The sequence below is a fragment of the Henckelia pumila genome, chromosome 2 (genome assembly GCF_033568475.1).
Source record: "Henckelia pumila isolate YLH828 chromosome 2, ASM3356847v2, whole genome shotgun sequence".
NCBI lineage: Eukaryota > Viridiplantae > Streptophyta > Magnoliopsida > Lamiales > Gesneriaceae > Henckelia > Henckelia pumila.
In genome coordinates, this window is record NC_133121.1 from 9,898,503 (window position 1) to 9,923,756 (window position 25,254).

At 36.0% G+C, this 25,254-nt stretch overlaps 5 protein-coding genes across 10 annotated transcripts; 4 read left to right on the forward strand and 1 right to left on the reverse strand.

Moving 5' to 3' along the window:
* The first annotated feature begins 652 nt into the window (after positions 1–652).
* Positions 653–2,751, forward strand: LOC140881505 (sirohydrochlorin ferrochelatase, chloroplastic). Of its 4 annotated transcripts, none has more exons than XM_073286866.1 (6): positions 653–794; positions 929–1,134; positions 1,710–1,771; positions 1,920–2,030; positions 2,114–2,206; positions 2,461–2,751. In XM_073286866.1, the coding sequence occupies exons 1-6, from the start codon at positions 754–756 to the stop codon at positions 2,563–2,565; spliced, it is 618 nt and encodes a 205-aa protein (XP_073142967.1). In that variant the 5' UTR covers positions 653–753; the 3' UTR covers positions 2,566–2,751. The 4 variants fall into 4 exon arrangements, with proteins under 4 accessions (XP_073142967.1, XP_073142969.1, XP_073142970.1 ...); XM_073286868.1 differs by having other exon boundaries at positions 1,049–1,134; XM_073286869.1 differs by having other exon boundaries at positions 2,139–2,206; positions 2,461–2,531.
* Positions 2,752–2,881: 130 nt separating this feature from the next.
* On the forward strand, positions 2,882–5,218 carry LOC140881504 (pentatricopeptide repeat-containing protein At2g13600-like). The gene has a single exon (XM_073286865.1). It carries the CDS (start codon positions 2,955–2,957, stop codon positions 5,112–5,114), a length of 2,160 nt encoding a protein of 719 aa, XP_073142966.1. The 5' UTR covers positions 2,882–2,954; the 3' UTR covers positions 5,115–5,218.
* Positions 5,219–6,005: 787 nt separating this feature from the next.
* On the forward strand, positions 6,006–10,202 carry LOC140880444 (isocitrate dehydrogenase [NADP]-like). The gene is made up of 15 exons (XM_073284885.1): positions 6,006–6,297; positions 6,388–6,431; positions 6,540–6,649; positions 7,070–7,107; positions 7,191–7,268; positions 7,365–7,418; positions 7,495–7,596; positions 7,680–7,768; positions 7,864–7,967; positions 8,055–8,123; positions 8,214–8,329; positions 8,721–8,755; positions 8,843–8,985; positions 9,267–9,389; positions 9,895–10,202. Exons 1-15 carry the CDS (start codon positions 6,081–6,083, stop codon positions 9,986–9,988), a joined length of 1,416 nt encoding a protein of 471 aa, XP_073140986.1. The 5' UTR covers positions 6,006–6,080; the 3' UTR covers positions 9,989–10,202.
* Positions 10,203–10,925: 723 nt separating this feature from the next.
* On the reverse strand, positions 10,926–18,488 carry LOC140885287 (ATP-dependent RNA helicase-like protein DB10). 3 transcript variants are annotated; one of them, XM_073292246.1, is made up of 9 exons: positions 18,288–18,488; positions 17,259–17,596; positions 16,349–16,489; positions 14,235–14,303; positions 13,219–13,488; positions 12,563–12,913; positions 12,138–12,415; positions 11,534–11,908; positions 10,926–11,456 (listed from the first exon to the last, which is right to left on the reverse strand). In XM_073292246.1, exons 2-9 carry the CDS (start codon positions 17,583–17,585, stop codon positions 11,192–11,194), a joined length of 2,076 nt encoding a protein of 691 aa, XP_073148347.1. In that variant the 5' UTR covers positions 17,586–17,596; positions 18,288–18,488; the 3' UTR covers positions 10,926–11,191. The 3 variants fall into 3 exon arrangements, with proteins under 3 accessions (XP_073148347.1, XP_073148348.1, XP_073148349.1); XM_073292247.1 differs by lacking the exon at positions 14,235–14,303; XM_073292248.1 differs by lacking the exons at positions 13,219–13,488; positions 14,235–14,303.
* A 2,340-nt stretch (positions 18,489–20,828) lies between these two features.
* LOC140884547 (large ribosomal subunit protein bL12c-like) lies at positions 20,829–21,671 on the forward strand. The gene is made up of 2 exons (XM_073291332.1): positions 20,829–21,448; positions 21,551–21,671. The coding sequence occupies exon 1, from the start codon at positions 20,859–20,861 to the stop codon at positions 21,426–21,428; it is 570 nt and encodes a 189-aa protein (XP_073147433.1). The 5' UTR covers positions 20,829–20,858; the 3' UTR covers positions 21,429–21,448; positions 21,551–21,671.
* Positions 21,672–25,254: the final 3,583 nt, after the last annotated feature.

Consider the following 25,254-nt stretch of genomic DNA (forward strand, 5'->3'; position numbering starts at 1 on the left):
AATTGATATATTTGTTTTAGATCAAATTTTTAACAATGTAAAATCAAATTATACCCAAATACTCCGGTTCTAATGTAAGGTGGGCCATTAAAGATCAATCATGTTAACTCTAACATTAATTTATTTAAAAAAATTTAAAATTTCCTTAATTATATATTTTTTTATTTTGATAAATTTCTTTAACTTGGCTTATTTTGATTTTTAAGCACCCTTATCTTGTATTCAAATATTACTAATATTAATAATTATTATTGTGAATATTAATTTTTTATTTAGTTTATCACTAATGTAATCAATGATTTTTATTATGTATTTTTATAAATTACAAAATAATAAAAATAACATGTTTGGTTAGTAAGGTGGTGAATTCACTCTTTCAAATAGTAGTATTTTTCAACTTCATAAAATTTAAAATAATAAAATTCAAAAATCATATGTGTCATTGAGGTAATGAAAAATAAAAACAATCATGACAAATCTCACTTCCAGCGCGTACAAATATAATTTTCGACGCAAGAGTGTTTTAGCTAATTTTTTGAAAGGTGAAAAAAAAAAACTTAATAGCTAAATAATTTTATAGGGATTTTTGTGTTATATAAAAATTTCACAAGGAGAAATGCTATTAGCCCGCTCTCATGAGAAAAATAAAAAATGCTACAACACACACGTGTGCGTCCACGAATTTGCTAGCCTACGACGCGGGTACAGTTTTAGGTCCATGAAATCATTGAAAGGAGGCCTGGAGAATTGACAATGGAAGCAGCAGCAGCATCCTCATCACTTGTTTTCCCCAGGTGAATTCACTGTTCTTACTTCGATTTTCGATTTGTCTTCAACATATTTGCACTCCCATACTGTGTAATGGTACTTCAGACATCTGCATTCATACTCTAATCCCCGTTTTCTACGGAATTAAATGCGGAAATAGTGAAATTGGGAGAGGCCCGATTAGGGCAATTCCTGGTTTTGTGAAATTGCGTCTAGATCCATTGAAAACAGAGAAATTACGATCGGGATTATGTTTGGCCACTGCAAATGGTGGCTTCAGGAAGGCGCTGAATGGAGTTGCTGAAGGTGATGGAGTGATAATTGTTGATCATGGCTCGCGTCGGGACGAATCCAATCTTATGCTAAGTAAGCTTCTTCTTTACTTTTTCTTCGTGATATAATACCGTTGGTTGTGAATGCGAGTTTAGCAATTTAGATTTTTATCCCTTCGTTTACGGAACAGTTTAGAAATTGCTGAACAACTCTGGAATATATTTTGATGCAAAAAGTTTGGTGTATGCCGAATGTATTGCCTATTGTTTGAAGCTAAAAGTGAAAACGAGCGGATTCGTGTGATATCGAGATATGGAGCACAAGGGATCGAGCATGGGTTGGAATTAACAATTTTGAGACTTCGTTATTAAATACAATTTTGCATGATTATTTGGTAGACCTTTTGATCAAGAGATGGGTGTTGTTTCAACTTTCAACAACATGTTTAACTCTATATTGTACATAAGAATGATGTTTTCCAAGGAAGGATGTGAATGGGGTTGAAGTGGTTATTCGGTTACAAGTAAAATGGCCTTTTGATACAACGTCTGGAGACAAAGAGGGAAAGGCTCACTTTGATAGATTTTTAGCCCGATTTTTTAGTCACTGTTTATTGGAAGTAGTAGCATATGTTAGTAATTTAATTTTACTCAATTTCATTTTCACAGATGAGTTTGTGGATATGTTCAGAGAGAGAACCAAATATCCTATCGTGGAGCCTGCTCACATGGTATTAAATTTCAACATACTTATTTAGGCGAGCAACAGCCTTTTTTACATTGTAAACTGCAGTAAAAGAATTTTCCGTATATATGAATAAATGATGGCAGTAAAACTTCGTGTTTCAATTTCTAATAGTTTATTCTTTTACAAATTAGGAACTTGCTGCTCCGTCTATCAAAGATGCCTTTGATTTATGCGTTCAACAAGGAGCGAAACGTGTTATAGTGAGTCCATTTTTCTTGTCTCCTGGAAGACATTGGAACAGGGTAACTAGACACTGGTTCTTGATAACATCATATGTATTGGAATTTGGAACCAAGTAGTTGAACATGACTATGAAATTTGACAGGATATTCCATCTCTAACGGCGGAAGCTGCGAAGGAGCATCCAGGGGTATCATACATGGTTACTGCTCCACTTGGTCTCCATGAACTGCTCGTGGTAGGATTCTCATTTTTTTTTTCTTGTTTGTTTTCAATTTATTTGGCTTTATTGGATTGTATCTAGTGCGTCATCGAGTGTGAATTTTATTGAAGCTGGCAATATATATGTGCCACAGTGCATAAAATCTTTGCTTAAAAGGATATTTTTGCCATGTTCAGTTCCATGTTTGTCCTTACACTTGAATTTTCTCTTTTAACATCCGGACGAGGTTTCTTTCAGTATAATGGCCTGACGTGACCTCTATATTACAGGATGTCTTAAATGACAGGATAAACTATTGCTTGAGCCACGTTGCTGGCGTCGCAGAAGAGTGCCGTGTTTGTGCCGGAACAGGAAAGTGCCGGTTGTATAATTAGTAAAGCCATTGGCTTAGAAAGTCGAGAAGGCGAAATATCACTCAGGCTAGGTTTCGTGAGCTCGAATGAAGGCAGAATTTTCGGTTGTACCACAGTGGTCCTTCTGTTTCTGTATCGTGTAAAAACGTACCAGACCAAAGTTTTGTAATATTTTTATATATAACATGATGAGTTTTGATAGGTCCCCAGATTAAAGAAAGAACGAAGTAAACATGTTCTCTTCATCACTCTTCCAATTTTATCACCACGCTATTTTAGTCCATTCAAAAAAATCAAAGAATTTTGAAATCTATCGATCCAAACCCGACTCGAGGGGGTAAATAATAATAGGTTTGCATTGCTGCAATCTCAGCGTGGAGTAAATATAAGGTAACCTGCCTATCTTCAGCATGATGGGTCTTTTGAAAACAGGGAAAAGCCTCAAAACCTACGTGAGCAAATGCATTTCTCAGCTTCAGCATTTGACAGAAGAGAGGTTAATCAATCATGGAACTGTCCTTCACGGCCACTTGCTCAAAATGGGCCTCGTATCGCAGAAGTACATTGCCGTAAAGTTACTGATAATGTATTTAGACTCAAGAAAATCATTCGAAATAGACCGGATGTTGAAGGAGTTTAATGGATTCAATTTAGTCGTTCATAACTGCTTGATCAATGCGAATCTGGAGTGGGGTAATGTTAGTGAAGCGCGCAGGTTGTTCGATGAAATGCCTGAGAGAAACGAGGTCTCCTGGACCGCCCTGATTTCGGGATTACTGAAGCATGGATATGTTGATGAAGCGATGTGGTATTTTGGGAGAATCCCTTTTCTGAATGTGTTTTCATGGACTGCAGCAATCAGTGGATGTGTTCAAAATAGGCTGAGTTTTCGAGCAATGGAGCTGTACAAGAAAATGCTTCGATCTGGGGTTTTGCCTAATGAAGTTACCTTTACTTCTGTTATTAGGACTTGTGGAGAGTTGGGTGATTTTGCATTAGGAAAATGTATTCTAGGGATGACTGTTAAGATTGGTTTTGAGGATTATATATCTGTTCGAAATTCCTTGATCACTTTTTATTTGAGGTTAGGCGAAGTTGACTTGGCAAGGAAAGTTTTTGACCAGATGGAGGAAAGGGATGTGATTTCTTGGACCTCCATACTTGACATGTATGTTGAAATGGGAGATTTAAGCGGAGCTCGTCGAATTTTTGACGAGATTCCTGAAAAAAACGATGTTTCGTGGAGTGCCATGATAGCGAGGTTCAGTCAGAATGGCGACGCAAGAGAGGCGTTGAGTCTATTTAGACAGATGATGCATCAGTCCTTTAAACCAAATGTGTCGTGTTATTCTAGTGTGATTAATGCGTTAGCAAGTCTAGAGGCTTTACACGCGGGAAGGAATATACATGCTCATGTGCTGAAAATGGGTATGGATGTAAACGTATTTGTTGGAAGCGCACTCGTTGATTTGTACAGCAAATGTGGAAATACTAAAAACGGGCGCTTGATGTTCGACTCGCTTTCCCTAAAAAACACCGTCTGTTGGAATTCGATGGTCTCTGGATACAGCTTAAACGGCCAACTATCCGAAGCAAAAATGCTTTTTGATCAGATACCTAACAAAAATAGCGTCTCTTGGAACTCTTTGATAGCTGGTTATGTTGAAACTGAGAATTTCGTTGAAACATTTGAAGTGTTCAATGAGATGATTTTGTCCGGAGAACAGCCGAGCAAATCTACCTTTTCAAGTGTTTTGAAAGCTTGTGCTAGCTTAGCTTCGTTAGAGAAAGGAAGCTATGTGCACGGAAAGGCTGTAAAACTCGGGTTCCAGCAGGATGTTTTTGTGGACACTGCTCTATTAGACATGTACGCTAAATCTGGTAGTATAGAGTGTTCTAAAAAGATCTTTACTCGAATGAAAATGAAGAACGAGGTAGCTTGGACTGCTATGATACAAGGGCTTGCAGAAAATGGATTTGCAGAAGAATCACTCTCCCTGTTCCAGGAAATCGAAGAAACCTCATGTGTTGCTCCAAATGAACTAATGCTATTGTCAGTCCTATTTGCTTGCTCTCACTGTGGTCTAATCGACAAAGGTCTCGACTATTTCCATTCTATGGAGAAGATTCACGGCATAAAACCAAACGAGAGACACTACACGAGCATGGTGGACATGTTGGCTCGGTCAGGACGACTCTCTGAAGCAGAGAAGTTCATCGAAAACATGCCATGTGCCCCGGAAGGGAACGTTTTAGCTGCCCTTCTGAGTGGATGTAGGATGTTTGGAGACGAGAGCTTGGCAGATTTAACGGGCAAAAAGATGTCGAAAAGGGTGGAAACAAAGGCTGGAGGATATGTGTTGATGTCGAATATTTATGCTTCGAGTGGGAGATGGATGGATGTTTTGAGTACAAGAAGATTGATGGATGAGAGAGGAGTGAAGAAGAGTGGGGGTTGTAGTTGGATTGAGGTGAGGAATGGAGTGCATGTATTTTATTCACGACATCAAACACATCCTCGGTCTGCTCAGATTTATGGGATGTTACATTTACTCAATCTACAAACTTGATTCCAAAAAAAAAATTAAAAAATCTACAAACTTGACCTCATATAGGTGTTGAGAATTTTTTATTTTTTATTTTTTTCGGGGAATGAAAATCATTTTTATTTATGATTGATGTATAGTAGCCGAAATTTCAAGATATAGCCTTGCAGTACACGTGTACGTGTAAAATTAAGGATATAATTGAGGTGGACGTTTTTTTTATATATCTGGGTTTAGAAACAAATGTGGTGATTTAATCTTACTTTAATATTTAATTAAAAATCTGCATTTCATACTAATTAATTTAGTGAAACTTAAATGAAAATTACAGATCTTCGTAATCAAATGTACAATATAAATAATGTTAAAATGTATAGAGTACAACTAACTTATTTATAATTTCATTTTAATTATCATATCTTATATTCTTTTTAAAGTTTTTTTAATTACGAAATATTCTTCTGTCTTAATATAAAGTTTTGAATAATTAATTCATCATGGTAGTCCAGAAAATAACATAAAAAAGTTATATATTCAAAAAAGTTTTATGTATATGCATACAACATCGTTGCGTAAGGGAAATTAGTCTGATTGGAAAATTGAATACAAAATTTAAAAATCACCAAATTGTTAAAATAGTATGAATTGTTGTTATAAAGAGTTTATAAACTCAACAAAAAAACATTCATCCTTCAATATAGGATGAATTATGGGTATTTATGTCGTGTATTGTATGTTGGCTTTTAAAAGGTTGGCTTTTAAGTAGGAAAAATTAAATATTTTTTTCCCATACAAATATTTCAGAAATAATTAATTTAATTGGTTTATTAGAAAATAGGGTTTTAAAGTTTCAACAACTGAGAACATTTTTTACTGCCTTGACTTGAAAAAGATGTATAATTAGTTTGGCATTTCACTGTGGTTAAAAGAAAGGAAGTCTCCAGCAGCTTAAACCCCGCAAGCTTCCTATAAAAGCCAAACGTCACCGCCATGATCGCGCCAACTGCAACTCTATCGTCTCCGCCATTTCTCGCCTGCAAATACCGCCGCCCAAGCTCGCTACTTGTTTCGAATCCGAGGCTTTCCGCCGGAATGTCGTTCAAGGAACCCCGCGCTCTCTTCACTCGCCTCCCCAACGCCTCAGTTCGCTGTTTTTCGGCCGCTGCCAGTAAAATCCAAGTTCAGAACCCTATCGTCGAAATGGACGGTATTTTTTCGATTATTGCAATCTATTCTCGGATACTATTGGATATTATCGACGTTTTGATTGGTGTGTTTTTGTTGTTTTGTCGTTTAGGCGATGAGATGACGCGAGTCATCTGGAAAACGATCAAAGACAAGGTATGAATTGCAGCACTGTTTTGTATTATTTTCTGTTTTTCGTTTTTCGTTTGTGTGTTTTGTTCGAGTAATAATTAATGACTAGTTGTTTGATGTTTGTTGTCACAGTTGATATTTCCGTATCTGGAACTGGATATAAAGTATTTCGATTTAGGTATATTGAATCGCGATGCAACGGATGACCAAGTTACTGTGGAGAGTGCTGAAGCTGCTCTTAAGTAAGTCTGTTTATTTCTCAATTTGTAGCTGGGAGTTCGATTCTGTGGAGCATCTTTATCACGTTTTCAGTTTGTATTTCTTAAGTTAATGAAATATGTGGGGATTAGGTTTAAATTGAGTTGAAATTATATTTTGCTTTGGGTTGAGTGTGAATTTTATTGTTTATTCTCGTTGAACACTGTTTTTTAATGATCTTAAGGACCACCTCTTTGGAAACGTCGTATCTATGAGGAGTACTGTAGTCATGAAGGAAGAAGCAACCGATCAAAGATTCTAGATTGACTGGAAGCTTCATGTTATAAGATCCATTAGATAAACAGTTGCATGTCGCACTAACAAGGATATTGTGTATTGTATTATAGTACAGATGAATTTTGCATTGCTAAGACAACATGAGTGCTTTTATGTTTTGTCTTTAGGTACAATGTTGCCGTAAAATGTGCTACCATCACTCCAGGTTAGCTATTCTATTACATATTCTATGCATCAATCTATATATTTTTTAGCGATTTTAAAGAACAAAGGTTTGATGACTTTCAGATGAGACCAGAGTCAAGGAATTTGGACTAAAAGATATGTGGAGAAGTCCCAATGGCACAATCAGAAATATATTAAATGGTCTGGATGTAAAGCATACTGTTATGTTCTCCATCATCAAAGGATTATTGTTTCTTGTCCTTACTGACTTAGACTCTTCCTGATACCTTTTTCTAGGAACCGTTTTTCGTGAACCTATTTTGTGCAAAAACATACCTAGAATTGTTCCTGGTAAGGTATTTCTTCTTATTCCATGAATGAAAGAGTGAGATTTTGAACTGTTGTGATACTGTTACCCATTTTGCAGGTTGGACTAAACCCATTTGTATAGGTAGACATGCCTTTGGTGATCAATATCGTGCTACTGACACAGTCATTAGAGGACCTGGAAAGCTTAAATTGGTTTTTGGTGAGATGATAATGCAGTAGTTCTATCAAATACTGAATTTCAGAATGATTGGTGACATTGAAACTCTTCTGTTCGGTTATTAGTGCCAGAAAATGGTGATGGACCACTAGAACTGGATGTACATGACTTCAAAGGTCCCGGAGTTGCCCTTTCTATGTTTAATGTCGATCAGGTATGTCTTTTTATTGATTCTCCTGAAACACGCTATCTTTTCCAAAGGGACGTATGCAAATTTATTCCACCTTAATGCGGTTGATTAACTTTCAGTCTGTTCGAGCATTTGCTGAATCATCATTTGTAATGGCCTTCGAGAAAAAGTGGCCTCTCTACTTGAGTACAAAAAATACCATTCTTAAGAAGTATGATGGCAGGTATTTGAAAATCATAATATACTTGTTCAACATTCTTCACTCTAAAGAGTTTCTTTCTGGACTGACTTAACATTTTGACCTTGTTAGGTTCAAGGATATATTTCAGGAGGTATATGAAGAAAAGTGGAAGGGAAAATTTGAAGAGCATTCGATATGGTTGCTTTCTCTCTTTTAGGGCAGTAAATTGGCCTATCTTCATTGTTCTCTGTATTTTTATTATTTAACAAAAACTTTGCCCTTGTGTAGGTATGAACACCGGTTGATTGATGACATGGTCGCATATGCAATGAAGAGTGAAGGTGGATATGTTTGGGCTTGTAAAAATTATGATGGAGATGTCCAAAGTGATTTGCTTGCCCAAGGTGATTTTCATCTTGCAAAAGATTAATTTTTTATTATTTTTCCATATTTCCAATGTGTTTTGAATCAAGGGTCGGCGAAAAAAACTAGTCCCTCAATTTCTGTATCAAGGTATTTATCACCCATTGTGTTTAGAGACTTCCTTGACCTCGATCATAAAAAATGAGCTCTCACATTTGTGCATGCCTGCAGAATCAATCACTCTGTGACATCACAACCTTATAAAATCTACTTTGCAGTTTTATATCACAAGTTATAAGTTTGATAATTAAAATTCAAATGTTTTTTCTGTCAGCGCATGTTTCTTTCAAGTCCTGATTGTGTTTTGTGAACTTAAAGATGCATAGAATATCGTAAATATCGGAAGATTTACTGACGTCCATTTACTTGCAGGATTTGGTTCATTAGGACTCATGACGTCTGTTTTGGTTAGTCCTGATTTGGCACAAGTTGTGGTAACCTCATGAAATTTGTTGTGTTCGTGACTTGGGTTATCTTTGCTTTCTGCCTTGCAGCTCTCTGGTGATGGTAAAACTTTAGAAGCAGAGGCCGCTCATGGGACTGTGACCCGGCATTTTAGGTTGCATCAAAAAGGTCAAGAAACCAGCACAAATAGTATTGCATCGATATTTGCCTGGACACGAGGCTTAGAACATCGGTTAGTTTTGCTCTGGATATTAGTAATTTATTGGGTGTGGGATCCCTGTTTTTGAGCTTATAAAACCCTGCCAATCTGCCACAGCTTAATTATTTTCCTACTCAGCCAGAGGCTTTCAGTTGGATGCAGTTATTTGTTTCTGTTCCGTTTTAATTGCGATTAAACTCTGAAACCAGGCTTAAAACATGAAAAACATTATAGGAAGCATGTGATAGAAAAAGCCTCAGGAATTTTATTATTCAACTACTAAACTTTATATGTTTTTGCTACATCTCTCCCAGTGCCAAGCTCGATGGCAATGAGAAGCTGTTAGATTTTGCTCACAAGTTAGAAGCAGCATGCATCGATACAGTGGAATCTGGAAAGATGACTAAAGATCTCGCCATTTTGAGTCATGGGTCAAAGTAAGTGGCTGTTTCTCACTGTTAATAACGTGCTCATCTAATGATTGACAGGAAGTTGCTATAAATGAAACCAGTGTTCTAAAAATCGGCCTAGGATATGGATGGAGAATAATAATTAGAGAAATTTATGGAGAAGAAGTAGAGTAATCTGTGGAATTTTATTAGTTAAATTTTGATATTATCATGTTGGAGTTATAATATGTGATTTATTATGTTATACCATGGAATCCGCCTAGCGATATCTAGTCCCCGCCTAGGCAGCGTCAGACCAGCGCCTAGCGAATTTTAGAACCTTGAACGAAATTTTGGGAGGTGTTTTTTCTGTGTCAATAGTATTTTCGATAATGTTATTAACGAATTTAGCAGTCAACTTTGGCACTCATGTTGCTGTGTGACAGAATACAAATGCAGTTGCATAATACTTAACAAACATTTACTTTTAATATACTACTACTGTTGAGAAATATATCTTCTTTCAGTGCCTCATGTTCTGGTTTTTGTTCAGGGTGTCAAGAGACATGTACTTGAACACTGAAGAATTCATCGATTCTGTCGTACAGAGTCTCAACTCAAAGCTTCATGACACGGTGCCCGCTTAAAACATCGAGTTAATTTATTAGCATGTACCCTATTTAGTAAAAGTGTAGAGAGAGTGGGGGATGAACTTCAATGAGATTCTACATTCACCTAGGTATAGCGGCGTTTGAAAGATCCAACTACTGTGGAGCCAAGCAAGTGCATGAGAATAAGATGGATATTTTGTTGAACGAAATTTGATAAGATTATATTCATTGCTTTTTAAAATTTTATGGACGTGTGACGGCAAAGTAAATTTGACTTGTAGCTTTGCTGATGCATTTTTCAAAAACAATTTCGTGAAATTGTGCTTTGGTCGTCTTATCTCTGCCATTCCATGAGAATGGGAGAGAACCAGAGTCCACAGGGTAAATTTCGAAACAGTCGAAACCAAGTGATGGCTTATAATTAACGTTGTTTTCTTAATACACACTTAATAAAATAGTAAAGATATTTTTCTGTGTAATAAATATAAAATGAAAAACTTATGTTCATTGCTTTATATTAGAAAAAAAATATTTGGATAGCATTTGGATTTTAGCTTTATCTCATCCGAAGTTGAGTTTCTAATTGTGCTGCTGATACGAAAAGATTAGACTCGTTGAACGAAATGCTTCTTCAGTAATAATTATTAATTCATATGGTTCAAAACTAACTTTGTCATTTTAATCCTTGTAAGAACACGGATTGCCTTTCATATCTCCACGGCAGTCGGTGCTAGGGATGCAGTCGGATTCGAATGGCATTACGACAGAAAAGGAAAAAAAATAATGACAATGCTTAGCTCAAACAATTCTTGATCTCAAGCAAGCGTTTTAAAACATTTGTTGATGTTACAAATATGGTAACGCTACAGAACATAAGCCACGACTAACATATACGTATCTCCTTTTTTCTTATCTTTTCTTTTCTTTTCTTTTTGGGTTGGGGGTTTGGTTAAATTATCTCACATACTGTCTCTGAGAAACAACACTACACATGTTTTTATACGAGAAATCGCACCGCATTTGTCCACTCGTCTCTTCTCTATGGTAATCAAGTGTACAACAAATGATTAACAGTAATGTTTTCAAGTCGATTAATGTAGTGAAAACACAAATACTTTTAAAATAGATTATCCACCCAACTGTATTCAACCCACATATATTACCAATCTCACTGACGAGCCATCAAGCCCTCTTCTGGTGACACCACACGTTCCTCCCTTTCTCTATGAATGGGGTGGTTTAATCCTTTCCCCTGTGGTTGCCTGGAGGGTAAAGTTTGTTTGTGATTGCTGTTGATTCATGAAATATGTGTGAGGCTGAAGTGGGAGCTGGAGCAGCCCCACTGAATCTATCAAGGCTACGACTACGAGATCTGACATGAGACTCACTCCATCTTGACTTCCTGTTGGGGGATCTACTGCCACTTCTGCCTCTTCTACTTTCATCAGCCATTTTGCCATTATTGTCAGAGCTCTTGTATTGATTGATCCCAGGCGCACCAGTTCTGCAGATTATATAACTATTATGTCACAAGTTCAACATACACGACCAAGATTAATAAACCACTCAATTATAACATACCTGTCACGTCTCTGGTCGGAATCACGGCCACCACCACTACTATCCGTCAATACTGACATTCCATGAGAACTCCTTGCCCCGTTTCGTTCACCAGCGGTAGAATCATTGAACCTTCTAGGGCCTGAAGGGGCTGAACCAAACTGGCGCTTAAATTTTCCTGCTGCACCACCGCCCCGTGAGGCGGCCATATCACGAATTTCAACTGAGACATGTTGATTTGCTACGTCCAAAAGTTTGACCAAATCAGCCGCGTGCTTGGCATTTTCGTTACAGAGAAAGGTATAAGCCACTCCAGTGGCACCTGCCCGCCCAGTTCTTCCTACTCTGTGAACATAGTCCTCTATTCCATTTGGGAAGTCATAATTTATCACCACCCTGTGACAATAAATTTCAGGAAGGGACTATTGTCCAAACTATTCCAATATCCACAAAAAATTCTTCTGTATCTTAGCTGATTGATTTCCGTTGTCTATATTGTTAGTACATGTACATGTATTTAAGTATGAAAAAATTATTATTATCCAAATAACGCCCTAAAAAACCACATACTTTTATGGTGTTTAGTACCCAAAAATTATCATAAGATCAATTAACAGTGACCTACTTGATATCCTTGATGTCCAGGCCACGAGCAGCAACATCAGTGGCTACAAGCACAGGGGTCCGCCCTGTGCGAAACTGACCCAACACATGATCCCTCTCAGCCTGAGTTTTGTCTCCATGTATTGCCGCAGCTACAAATTGTCGGGCTAGAGAAAGAGCAAGTTGGTTGCACCTTTTCTTTGTAGAACAGAAAATAATAATCTTCGATCCTGGTTCTTGAGATCTTAGTATCTGCTCTACGCGCCTCAGCTTATGCCCTGATGACATAACTTCAACATGCTGTGGCAGACACATAAAACACAACATCAATATCCCCAAAATGTAACAAAAAATTGCAGCTAAAGAGAAAATATCTGATCATAAAGTTCTGCTCTCGGTCAAAAATAAACTAACAGAATGGAGATTACAAATCAGTCAAATATGGACCTGTGTTATTGCACTGTTTGCAGCAAGTTCGTCAACACTGCCAATGTTAACCTGAATAGGGTTAGCCAACAAATTAGCAGCAATTCTGCGCACCTCCTTTGGCCATGTAGCGGTGTACATCAGGGTTTGCCTGCGAGAAGGAATTTCCTTCACAATTTTCGTTATCTGGGGTTCAAATCCCATGTCCAGCATTCGGTCTGCCTCATCCAACACCAAATATGAAACTTGACGGAGACTAACTTTTCTTGATTCCAAAATATCATTCAAACGACCAGGAGTAGCAACCACTATATCCACGCCCCTGAAAAGGTCTTTCAGCTGAGGGCCTTTTTGAGCGCCTCCATATAAGCACTAAACCAGTCAAAAATCAAACTAAAATCAGCCACAAAGTCGAGGAACACTGGTCTCAAAAACTAAAACAAAATGCAGGCATTGAGAGTCAGAGGACAAAAGGTTTAACTTTTCAAAAAATGGGAGCTTCCAAGATAAATAGCAAGGAAATAGTAACCAACAGGCAAAATCATATGGCCGAAAATACAAATTTATATGCCACCTCAAATAGGTCAGCCGCACATGTAGCAAACAATCACATACTAGTAAGAAAATCATTCTGAGTGAATAGAAGTCAATAAGAAAATCCAGCACCAAACACACACCGTGCAAGCTATATTAGATGATCTTCCAAACTTCACAGCTTCATCTAGTATCTGAGTCGCCAACTCTCTTGTTGGAGACAACACCAAAACTGTTGGTCCTAATTTAGGATTATTACGCAATTGCTTCAGATGAAGAAAACCTGGAATCAAGTAACCCAAAGTTTTTCCCGAGCCTGTCTTGGCAATGGCTACAATATCACGACCTTGCCGAGCAATAGGCCATGTCTGTGCCTGTATTGGAGTCGGCACAGAAAAACCAGCACGTCGTACCTGAAAATGAAATGAAGGGGAGGGAAGATTCCAATAATCAGATGAGTTTCCCAAATCTTCGGACTGGTTTCATTTGAATTTATACAAGGGGCCGAGGAAAGAAGAAGCATCATCCGTCAGAAGAGACATGCACTGCTTGCTGATACCAACAAGAACATGACGCATTTCCTTCTCTTCGCACCAAGGGCAGACTGAATCATTTCCAACAGAAGGCACAGCGATAGTTGGGTGATTCAAAAGCACTTCTAAAAAATGGGACAAACTATAGGGGTGCACCGAATCACAGGTACTACTTCAAATTTTCTGATTAGTTTCATTTGGACTTATGCAACTGGCCAAGGCAAGAAGAAGCATCATTCCTCGGTGTAGAAATGCACTGCTTTCTGATGCCAACAAGAAAAGCAGGACACTTCTTCTCTCTTCAGACCAGCGGGCGCAGAAGTCCCAGCCATGTTTGGATGATTCGGAACGCCAGTCACAAAAAATAGTCCACCGGTAAAGGGAGCTCCAAACACATGCAACCCCCCACAGGAGGACGGCACAGTGTACGACATTTGGCTCCTACCTGGAGCCAATATCGCACCTGCGACAACAAAAAATGATAGATGATTCGAGTAAGGGTTCTTATTCTCCACAATGGACCTCCAGTAGGCACTGAACGTTACAGAAAATTACTTGACTCATGGTTAAGACTTCAATTGTTTCTGGCTATCGAAAGATCACAAAGATACAAAATATATCCATACCTCCCTTAAAATCTCTGGAGGAAAACCAGTGGCTTCAAAAGTGGTGAAAGGTTGGATTTCCAGATCTCCCTATAAAATTTAAGGGTCAATCGTATACAGCTTACAAAAGTTACTATTTTTCACACGGGGAATGCAAAGAAAATTAAATATGCATATGCACACGCGGAGGGAGAGGGAGAGGGAGAGGGAGAGGGAGAGGGAGAGGGAGAGGGAGAGAGAAGTGTATGCTAGACATGCAGACGAGGTATCAGGACAAGACGAAGAAGAAATCTAAATTCAACAAGAATAGAATGCCAGAATTCAAAACTTTTATAACTGGATGATGTTGATCTAGATCTAAAATAACATCATTTTTAAGAAAACTGATCATGACATCAGTATTGTTTCACCTTTTTTCAAAATAACTTCACTAATGTAAGTGACTCAAATCATATCTACGTCTTAGAAACCAGTCACTCTATCAATCAGCTATTTTGGTTGGACGTAATCCTAATTTGATTCGATAGCTAAAAAAAACCTCATTCTAATGCCTAGATTGGTATTGACAAAATGGGTTAAAAATGCAACAAACATTCACAATCATGTTCCGAAAAAAAACAAGATTGGTATGTTTAGATAAGGGAATGCACATTCCCTCCCTGTTAGCTAATTCCATTCCTTCAATTTCTTTCTTTGACAAGACAATCCTTAATTATATTATCTTTGATAATATATAATAATAATTAATAGCAGTAATCATTGTAGTAGCAATAATAAATATAAAATAATAATACGTATCATTATAGTTATAGTAATAATAACAGGTAACAATAATCATAACTATAATGATGGTAATACACAATCATAATCATAATAATAATGAAAAAAATGCGTTAATAACAATTTTTAAAATAAAAACAAAACAATCATATAATTATAGTGTTATTAATGATAAATATAATTTACTAATAATCATCATCAAAATAATAATAATAATAAAGTTCTTGAATATTTTTATTTCATTTTTTAACCACGCTCTGATTTGATCATTAAAAACATTTTCATTATATCCATACCATTTGGTTGTATAAACTACCCACGCACAATAAGTATATATCCCTATGTTGCATGGATACGGGTACGGCATCGGATACGGCGACACGGAAAAATTTTAAAATATAAGACACGATACGGCTAGGATAAAAACTATAAAAATATTATATATATATATATATATAGGAATGCTCAGCTGCCCAACCATGTTTTCCCATTTGGTCCGCGACCACTAAAACCCGATAGTGGGTTTTACTGGTTTTTTTTTTTAGTGGTCGCGGACCAAGTGGGTAAACATGGTTGGGCAGCTGAAAATTCCTATACATATATATATATATTTATTTAGTATTAAAATTTTAAAATCCTAGAATAGAAAACCATATTTCATCGAAGATGAAAGAAACGAAAAAGACAGAAGAAAGAATGACTGACCGGGCTTTTTTAGGCCCAATTCATTTAATTTATTTATTAATTAGTCCTCAGAAATTTATTGTTTTTCAATTTAACCCTTGAAACTTATAGTTTTTTGCAATTCAGCCCAAAAGTGTCCAGAAACGTGTCCGAGCCGTGTCCGAGCCGTGTCCGACTGGTCAAACTTTAAAAAATCAACGACACGGTTTGTGCCGTGTCCGACACGCGTATTTGCGTGTCGTGTCCGTATCCGTGTCCGACACTTCAAAAAAAAATTTAGCCGTGTCCATGCTACATAGATATATCCCATTCCTTTCTTAAGGCTACGCTTCTACCACTACTTTCTCATCCACACCTTATACCATTCCAATACACCAATCTACGCCTAGGTGTCAAAAAGTTCTCAAATTCTAAACTGACTCGACAGTCCAAAGAACATAATCTTAAGCACCAAGAACCATTTATAGATTTAAATTACCACAAAATTGGTCTTCAAAATCAATTACATAACTTAGGCTCTCCATCATTGACTGAGCAAGGCATCCATTTCAGCTAAGGTCCGAGTCAGAATAAAGGTAGGTCCTTTAAGATTTTAGATAACTAGATAGAAAAAAGGTCCTCTATAGGAGAATAATGATCAAAGAATTATGCACAGAATCATAGATGCTTACGCTAACTGTAATTTCATGTTGGATGCGAAAAGACTCGGCAGACAAACAGCTATCGGCACCATTAAAAGTATATGATCCACATCCAGCATTGGTTTTCCCATTTGAGTGATTTTGCGAATGATCTGATCTGATCCAGGCAGCCTTAACACAAATAGGAAAACGCGGTGAGTTTATCCAACAAAGCAAATTAGTTTCATAAAAGACAAACAAACTTCATTAAACTAAAAAAAGGCTGCGCAGAAATGAAAAGAGTGAACAAGTACGTTCATTTTTCACTCAACAAAGCATAAAAATGGATTTTTAGAATTAAGCCATTAACAACTGAATCTAGTGACAAAATATATTCTCGTCATAGTTGGTTGCAGGAATGCAGGTTTTAAAAATTGATTATGCCAGCTTTTACAAATAGCAACATTATGTTCAGTTTTGCTTGTAAAAAAAAACACCCTATTAAAATAAAGTATGGATCCCTCTGTGGCAAAACCAATTTATTTCTACCAGGAAAGCCAATGACAAAAATAAAAACAGCTTGTTTTTTCGAATTCAGAATTATTAGTAAACTATCATTCAGAAAAGAAAAAAAAACAGGTTTATAGATGTCATCATGCAATTAATCAGTATAATTCAAGATATCTATAGAAAGTGGAGAGTGGAGACAGCTGAATACTAGACACTTCATGAATCACGGTGTTTCTGTAGCACCGACAAAAGTCTGAAAACATGACCATGGCATGGAGCACTAAAAAAGTAAGTGAAATCTATCTTGGCCGTATAGACTGTTGTCATAAGACTCGTAACCCAAACAGGATAACCCCACCAAAACAAGAGGATCCAAACAAAATTTAAAAATTAGTTACCAAATAAGGCATATAATGATGTGAAGAATTCAAAAGATAATCCCTTGATATACCTGATGACTTCCAGAGCCGGAGGCATTTTTTAATGGCAAATGCCCACCATTGCTAACTTTGAGGTATTTATCATCGGCAGCATCACCGTTATTGCTATTGCCAAGGGAAGATTTTTGAACCGATGAACTCAAAGATTTGTGGGATGGAACAAAACTTGCCAGCGAAGGGGCTACAGGCCTCTCATACTGAGTCACATCAGTCTCTGGATTCCAAAAGTAAACATAACCTGTACTACCATCAACCAAACCTACCCATGGTTTTAGGAGAGTGGGATCTTCTGGTGCATATCGTATGTCAGTTGATGAGGCAGTTGCAGCAGTGACCATATCAAAGTATCCTTTAACATCAACAGAAGCAGATGTTCGGGAATAAGTGGAGGAAAAAGAAACAATAAAATCCACAATTGTAGAAGGAGACAACAAACACATACACAGCTGTACACACAATGGCTAACGAGAGAAAACTCAATTGATTACCAGATATATCCACAAAATTGCAAACAGTTAACTACCAGACCCAAAACATATGTAGTGGTGGTCGCCAAAATATCTCGAGAAAATAACCAAAAAAAAGACCATGTCATGGATGTATTGGTGTCGTGTCAGCTGAGATTATCAAATAACTTATACAATTAACATTTATCCAGGTATAATCGTAAACATTTACAGAATTTTTAGCATCAGCACGACTATTTAACACATAAATTAAGAAAAACACGGATTTCATACAATTATAATTATTACAAATATAAGTTGCAGTAAGGAAAAATTAGAGATCAAACCAATAAAACCAGAGCACCGGAGACAAAACACGAATAAAACAGCGAATGAATAAATCCTAAAAATCAGAATAAAACACGCAGCACGTTCTCTTTAAGAAACACCTTAAAACTTCCGATCCGAAACCCTAGATATCTTATAGCAATAAAATCCAATAAATTAACGTGCACACATCAAAAACTACACTGGGATCTAGAAAAAAGAACAGAACCAATCTAGGGTTTCGCAACTTGGAAGAGAGATTCTTACCGTACAACGTCGCTTTTACAATACGAACGGAGGAAACAGATGATTCTACTCCAGCAGCGTGCAACCTAATTTCCAAGCGTATATGTGAAACTATTCGAAGCGTGAATTGTGTGTTTGTGTGTGATATAGAAAGGGGGAGAAACGGCCTTGCTTAGTTGCTTCCCAGAATCGAGAAACCTAGGCAAATGAAGAGAAATTTGCCGAGCGTTGATCTGGTATTTATAGTAGATGAAATATTGGGCCATGAGAGAGGCGAAATGAGATATACAGACGTGGTCTTGTTTTTAATTTAATTGATAAATTTTTGATCGAAAACATTATATTGCTTTTTTTTTTAAGTGTTTTTTCTCTTCTCCTTTTCTTTTTTTTACGTCTCTTTAAATATTTTCTCTCTCCTCCTTTTCTTCTTTCACGTCTCTGCGTTGGGAAAGCGATCGTCGAACGCTTTGACAGCTTGGTCGACCGTTTGGGTCGATCAAGCCTGGGTTGACCCAAACATGGGTTGACCAAGCCGGGGGCTTGGGTCAACCCAAACCATTGTATATATATTTTATTGTGTAGTATTATTATCAAAAATATTTGTGGTCTAGTGGTTAGAGTCCATGAGGAGGGAGTGAGTCAGGTTCGAATCTTGGAGAGGAGAGAGGGAAGAGAGAGAGGAGGAAAAATGATTTAACTTTGACTGAATTAAAAAGTCAAGAGTATTGAATTGAAAACAAGATCAGACCTATATATTTAAATGGCCCCCATCAGAGATGCGTATTTTCTTTGTTTTTCATTTTTACTTTTTTTTAAAGTGAAAAAATAAAAAGAAACAGAACAAATAAAAAAATAAATGGCAAACTTTTTTAAAAAATGTCTAATGTAGAAATAGAATATGAAAAAAAAAAAATTAATTTCATAAGTAACTAGTAACAAGTTAACAATAGATTTACATCAATTTCACAAATTGTGATGTTTTTATAAATAAATAGTAATCAAGTAAATATTAATCAGATAGCAAAAGAAATATGAACAAGAGTCATATCAATTTACCAAATTCATTCAAGTTTTATTTTTTAGTAAAACAACGTCAACATTAAATATCAATATGCTTGGATACAATTTTTTTAAGCCACAACGGTAAAGAGCACGAATTACTCCAAATTCATCATTAACATTGGAACAAACAAACTTGATTAGAGAATGAGCCAAAATTTGCTTCTCTTCGAATATGAGTTATCCCTCCAAACGCATTGTCCATTAATAGCTCTTTAACTCGATCAATCAGGACTTATTTTGTCTCAAAGCAATCGACTGATTCTGTCACTGCTCGAACAACATCTATCGAATCAAATAACACTTCAACTCTAGATATATGAAAACACTTGCAGGATAATAAACCTTGCAAAATAACCATAAGCTCACCCCAGAGAATATATCATGGGAAACGGATTTTAAAAGCCATGGCACCCACCAAACTCATCTCTCATAATGACACCTATCGAATAATACCCTTTAACAGCATCAACGTGTCTACGTCCAAACCAACATGACAGATCCTTCAACTTTTCTTGCGAAGTTTCGCAATGCCCAAACAAATTCATGTGCATAGAGATTTTTTGAACGGCTCTTAGTGTGCAATTGACATAAAAATATACTGTATCCATAAATCATACTTTCCTCCTGATTCACATAAGTCATACGCGTGAATCGGGCTTTTTTTCTTCTTCTTTTTGGATGGGGAAAGAAAAGAAAACCTATAGTATGTCAATCGATTATAATATTCATCTCGATTCAAATCAAACATCATCTTCATCATATTTGAGATTTTTTTCAAGAGGTAATAATGTCTTATTATTAAGAAATATGTGATATTTTTCAATGTATAAATTGAAGATGTCATACATCAATCAATTATCAACTACTCTTTTTGTCTCATTCATTTATGCTATATTTTATTTTTCACCCGTCTCCATCATATAGTTTAGTTTTTTTAGATTTAACTATCTTTCTTACTCTTTTATCAATCTACCCTATTAAAACAATATCATCAATAAATTGTATGATTATTTTATTATATCAAAATCTTAATTAAATAAGCACAAATGAGAATTGTTTTACAATATTTATTTTTCCAAATACTTTTTGAATTTGTGTGAAAATACACACAAGTTTAAATGAGCGAGACCGATGAAGTATATCAAATCAAAGTTAAACAACTAAAGTTTTCGTATTAAGGTAGTGTTCAGAAGAGCTTTTAAGAAGCAATTTTCAGATTTTATTTCACAAAATTTCACAAAATTGTGAGTTTTTATGAAAGAAAAGATGAAAAGCGCGTACTAAAAGCTCAACAAAACACAATCTAAGTATTATCATTATCATTGGCGCACTGCGAGGTTTGGGCTCTTGTATTTTGATCCAATTAAAATTTTATTCGTTGTCCTATTATTTATTGTTCTGTTATGGGCTTTTGGCCCATATTAAAAAAGAAAGATAAGCCCATTTACTTTTATCTAATCTAAGAACCTCCTTCGTTGCCTTATCCCAGCTTCTCCCACTTCAGTCCTTGGTTAGCTAGAGCTGCTAGACATGGCTTCCACGCTATCTTCACTTAACCTGCGCTACCCCTCTTATCCTACACCCTCCGCCGCCGCTTCCCTGAGATCTTCTATCTGCTTTTCCCGACACATCTCCGAATTCACAGCCAGAACCTCTCGCAAGCTCCCCAACAGCCGCGCCACGGTCCTCCGCCCTGTCGCCGCCGTCGACGCTCCCGAGAAAATCGTCGACCTAGGTGACCAGATCTCGTACCTAACCTTATCGGACGCACAGAAGCTAGTCGAGTACCTCCAGGACAAGCTAGGCGTGTCCGCCGCATCATTCGCCCCGGTCGCCGCGGTCTCCGCTTCTCCGGCGGCGGAGGCGGCTCCCGTCGTGGAGGAGAAGACGGAATTCGACGTCGTGATCGAGGATGTGCCGAGCAACGCCCGAATCGCGACGATTAAGGTGGTCAGGGCCTTGACGAACCTGGCGTTGAAGGAGGCGAAGGAATTGATCGAAGGATTGCCGAAGAAATTCAAGGAAGGGGCCTCCAAGGAGGAGGCCGAGGAGGCGAAGAAGCAGCTCGAAGAAGCCGGCGCCAAGATAGCCATCGTTTGATTGAATCGGAGCTTCCATGGGTAAGAAATTTTTTGTAAATCAATCAATTTGATGGGTTCTGTGATCAATTAAAACGAAAAAAGAAATCGAGGCTGAATTCGTATTCAATTGATTTGTTGTAGAAATTGACGAGGATTCAGCATATGAGATGAATTCAATTCCAAGAATTGGAGCTTTTTGTATGTGCATTAGATTTCAAGAGGGATAAATACTAAATAGCCGTTGTTTGGGTGGCTGGGTGGGAATTGGGATTTTAAAATATTATATTATCCAATTAAATGAACAAACAATAATAGCATAACGTACCAGAACCAAAAAAAATCGTTAGATGAATTAAATTCAGGGAAAATGGGGAATGTTGGATTTAGGCGTGTGGACTTTGTTCCTATGAATTCTAATAAAAAAAACTGTGGATCGTCCTTTTCTTCACGAACAAAACATTAAAAACATCGAAAATTATTCAAAGAAAGCCCTCCGATTCTCAAAATCATTGGGCTTGACTCTTATTGGGTCGGACTCATTTAATGGTCCTAATAATGGACTTCGTGAAATAATAAAATAGTAATTTAGATTTATGACCCATTAGTACTTAATATAATACAAGTGCTTCGACTCACACGTTGCGTGCTTATACAATATTTTCTTATTTAAATTTGGTTTATATTATAATGTGAGTAATATCATGACTATAAAAAAATATTGAGGGACCATGCTGCAATTTTTGATTTTGGCCACGCCAACCTACAAACTTTTTTGTATAGGCAAAGAAAACAAAACAAACAGGAAGAGGAAAAAAAAAAAAGACAAGCCACACCACCCGACCAAATAATCGGTCTAGGGGGTGGAGGTTTAATATATAGGTATTTAATTTTGTAGTATGGTATATGTGCATATGTTATACATACTAGTGCTCCGACACATGCGTTGTGTGCTTATATATTATTATTTTTATTTAAATTTGATTTATATTATAATATGGGTAATATCGTGATTATAAAAACTATCGAGGGACTATGCTGCAATTTTTGATTTTGGCCACACCAACCTACAAACTTTTTTGTATAGTCAAAGAAAAAAAACAGACAGTAAAAGAAAAAGAAAAAATAGATCAAGCCACACCACCCCGACCAAAGAGTCGGTCTAGGGGGTGGACGCTTAATATATTACTAGTAAAAAATGCACACACTTTGTGTGTGTAGAGGAGAAGTTTTTTTTAAAAGTAAATAATGGAGTTAGTAGGAAGTTTTTAGTTAAATATTGGGTAGAAAAGGGTAATTTTGGAATAAATAAATTTGATGTCCTCAAGGTAGTTACTATAATAGGCACATTTTTTTATATAATAGTATAGATTAATACGGGTAATATCGTGATTATAAAAACTATTGAGGCATTATGCTGCAATTTTTTATTTTGGCCACACCAACCTACAAATTTTTTTGTATAGTCAAAGAAAAAAAAAACAGACAGTCAAAGAAAAAGAAAAAATAGATCAAGCCACACGACCCCGACCAAAGAGACGGTCTAGGGGGTGGAGGCTTAATATATAGGTGTAGATTTAATAATATGGTATGGTATATGTGCATATGTTATATATATATTAGTGCTTCGACGTGTACGTTGCGTGCTTATATAGTGTTTTTTTATTTAAATTTGATCTATATTATAATACGGGTAATATCGTGATTATAAAAAATATTGAGGGACCATGCTGTAATTTTTTATTTTGACCACACACCATCTACAAACTTTTTTGTGTAGACAAAGGATATAAAAACAAACAGGAAAAAAAAATGATGCCCAACTCGTTTTCGATCACTAAAACCCGGTATCAAGTTTTAGTTGTTTTTTTATTTTATTTTTCGCATCATTAAAACACGGTTGACTCTATAGAAATTGGGCACAAAAGAAAGAACAAAATATAATACTCGAGCTCTTGAAATTAATTTTAAAAATACTATTTCATTGTAAAAATAAATTTTGAAAACATGTAATTTAGAATAAAATCAAAGGATCAACGTTAAAATGATATTTTTATTTCTGAAAAAACCAACACGATCAAATCTACTGAGCCAGTAGGCAGTAACCCTTGGTCTCATCAAAATATTTTTCACAAAATTCTTCTTCCCCGTAAATTAATAGAACAAGTTCATAAATCGCCATTGTTTGAGTAATTAGCTACAAATGAACAAAAAATAAGAATATATATTTTTCTAAATGGTGAGAAAATAGATACTGGTTATCCGATTTTTTTTTTATAAAAAAAATAAAGAAAAGAAAAGAAAAAGATATTGGTTATCCAAACCCAATATCCATTTGACATTTCCGTCAAATTTAAGTGGGCTTTGGATCGGGTTTGAATCTGGGTCAAATACTTACTTTAGGTAGACAGGAAGCAGTAGAAGGTGGCCCAGTAAAGTCTTTACCAAGCCCAATGTTTTTTTTGTAAATTATAATTTGTAATTCCAACAGGTTGCATACTTCGACATCAATTTTTAAATAAGTGATTCGCATTTACCTCCCGCACTTTGACGTTTACCTCAGTATCAAGTATAAAAATTATAACATATACGAGATGAATATCAAAAGCAGAAGTGTAAGAATATCAAGTATAAAAATTATAACATATACGAGATGAATATCAAAGGCAAAAATGTAAGAGAGATGAACGTAAATTTTCCATTTTTAAAAAAGTGATCATAGTCCCGTCAAAAGAAAAAGTGATTGTAGTTTTATTTTTTTACGAATGATGATTGAGCGAGATTAAATATGAACCATGAATGTTGTAAGGAATTGTCAAAATCATGAATGACCTTACAGGAATTTGATTTTTTTTATAATAACAAAATAAAATACAATATGTAAACTTTTAGATCAGTCTCTAACCAATTCAAAATTCTTCTTGTGAAAACAAATTACGTTCCTTCATTTCCCTCGATAGAAAATTTATGCACATAGTCTTAAATTAATTTCCTAATAATTATTAAAAAAAGAACTTTTTTTACGCTAAAATTTAGATCAACCATACTTAGACAAATGTTTGGAAAATTTTTTAGAAATCAATTCTCAACTTTTCTTCGTTTCAACGCTATCTTAATCAAGTTTGTGGTTCTTAAAGCTTGACGTCGACGTTTCAACAAACTCCGCGCTCTTTTTAGAAACACAAGTACACGTAACAATGTGGATTGTTTAAATTTCTACCAAATAATATAAACTTTGTACTTCCAAAAAAAAAAAAGTACCAAATGGTTTTATCAAAGCTTCCCGGGGTGGGCCTTGCATGTTAATTTATTGTTACAACCATATTTCGAAGAGACGAAATTTATTTATTTATTTATTTTTGGGAGAGGGGAGCATTGATTTGAGTCTTTTATTATTATTATTTTGACAAGCATTGATTTGAGTCTTTATTTCTCAGCATCTGTTAACATTCCCTAATTGGAAAAATTATTTTATTTTATTCTAAAAAAAACAATTATTTCATTGCATTGAGATATCCATAAATTGTGCTCACATGCGTGCCCCAAATGGGATTGCTCATTTATAGGAATTTCACGGACTGAGCGTGCAACATGGGAAATGTACAATGTACCCGACCATGACGTCATCTATACTAGTCAATAGTATAATGCGAGCATAAATTATATAATTTCAAGAGTCGGCCGGTACTCAACAGTCAACATGCTAAAATATTGATTGATTTTATTTTCGTTTTATCTAATATTTGACTTTATGTTTACAAATGGAGATTTGATCTTTACTCTTTGTTTTTTTTATTTGCACTTCACTTATGAATAAATTAGACACATATTTTACACATAAAGTAAAA

What these genes read in the sequence shown, in the direction of transcription:
- LOC140881505 (XM_073286866.1), top strand. Translation starts at nt 754, where the DNA reads ATGGAAGCAGCAGCAGCATCCTCATCACTTGTTTTCCCCAG. An exon ending in TCGTGGAGCCTGCTCACATG is followed by an intron (nt 1,772 to 1,919) that starts GTATTAAATTTC and finishes TTTACAAATTAG; the next exon opens with GAACTTGCTGCTCCGTCTAT. An exon ending in GTCTCCATGAACTGCTCGTG is followed by an intron (nt 2,207 to 2,460) that starts GTAGGATTCTCA and finishes TCTATATTACAG; the next exon opens with GATGTCTTAAATGACAGGAT.
- LOC140881504 (XM_073286865.1), top strand. Translation starts at nt 2,955, where the DNA reads ATGATGGGTCTTTTGAAAACAGGGAAAAGCCTCAAAACCTACGTGAGC.
- LOC140880444 (XM_073284885.1), top strand. Translation starts at nt 6,081, where the DNA reads ATGATCGCGCCAACTGCAACTCTATCGTCTCCGCCATTTCTCGCCTGC. An exon ending in GGAAAACGATCAAAGACAAG is followed by an intron (nt 6,432 to 6,539) that starts GTATGAATTGCA and finishes TTGTTGTCACAG; the next exon opens with TTGATATTTCCGTATCTGGA. An exon ending in CTATGTTTAATGTCGATCAG is followed by an intron (nt 7,769 to 7,863) that starts GTATGTCTTTTT and finishes ATTAACTTTCAG; the next exon opens with TCTGTTCGAGCATTTGCTGA.
- LOC140885287 (XM_073292246.1), bottom strand. Translation starts at nt 17,585, where the DNA reads ATGGTCACTGCTGCAACTGCCTCATCAACTGACATACGATATGCACCA. An exon ending in CATCTAATATAGCTTGCACG is followed by an intron (nt 12,914 to 13,218) that starts GTGTGTGTTTGG and finishes TGACTGGTTTAG; the next exon opens with TGCTTATATGGAGGCGCTCA. An exon ending in CTGGACATCAAGGATATCAA is followed by an intron (nt 11,909 to 12,137) that starts GTAGGTCACTGT and finishes TTATTGTCACAG; the next exon opens with GGTGGTGATAAATTATGACT.
- LOC140884547 (XM_073291332.1), top strand. Translation starts at nt 20,859, where the DNA reads ATGGCTTCCACGCTATCTTCACTTAACCTGCGCTACCCCTCTTATCCT.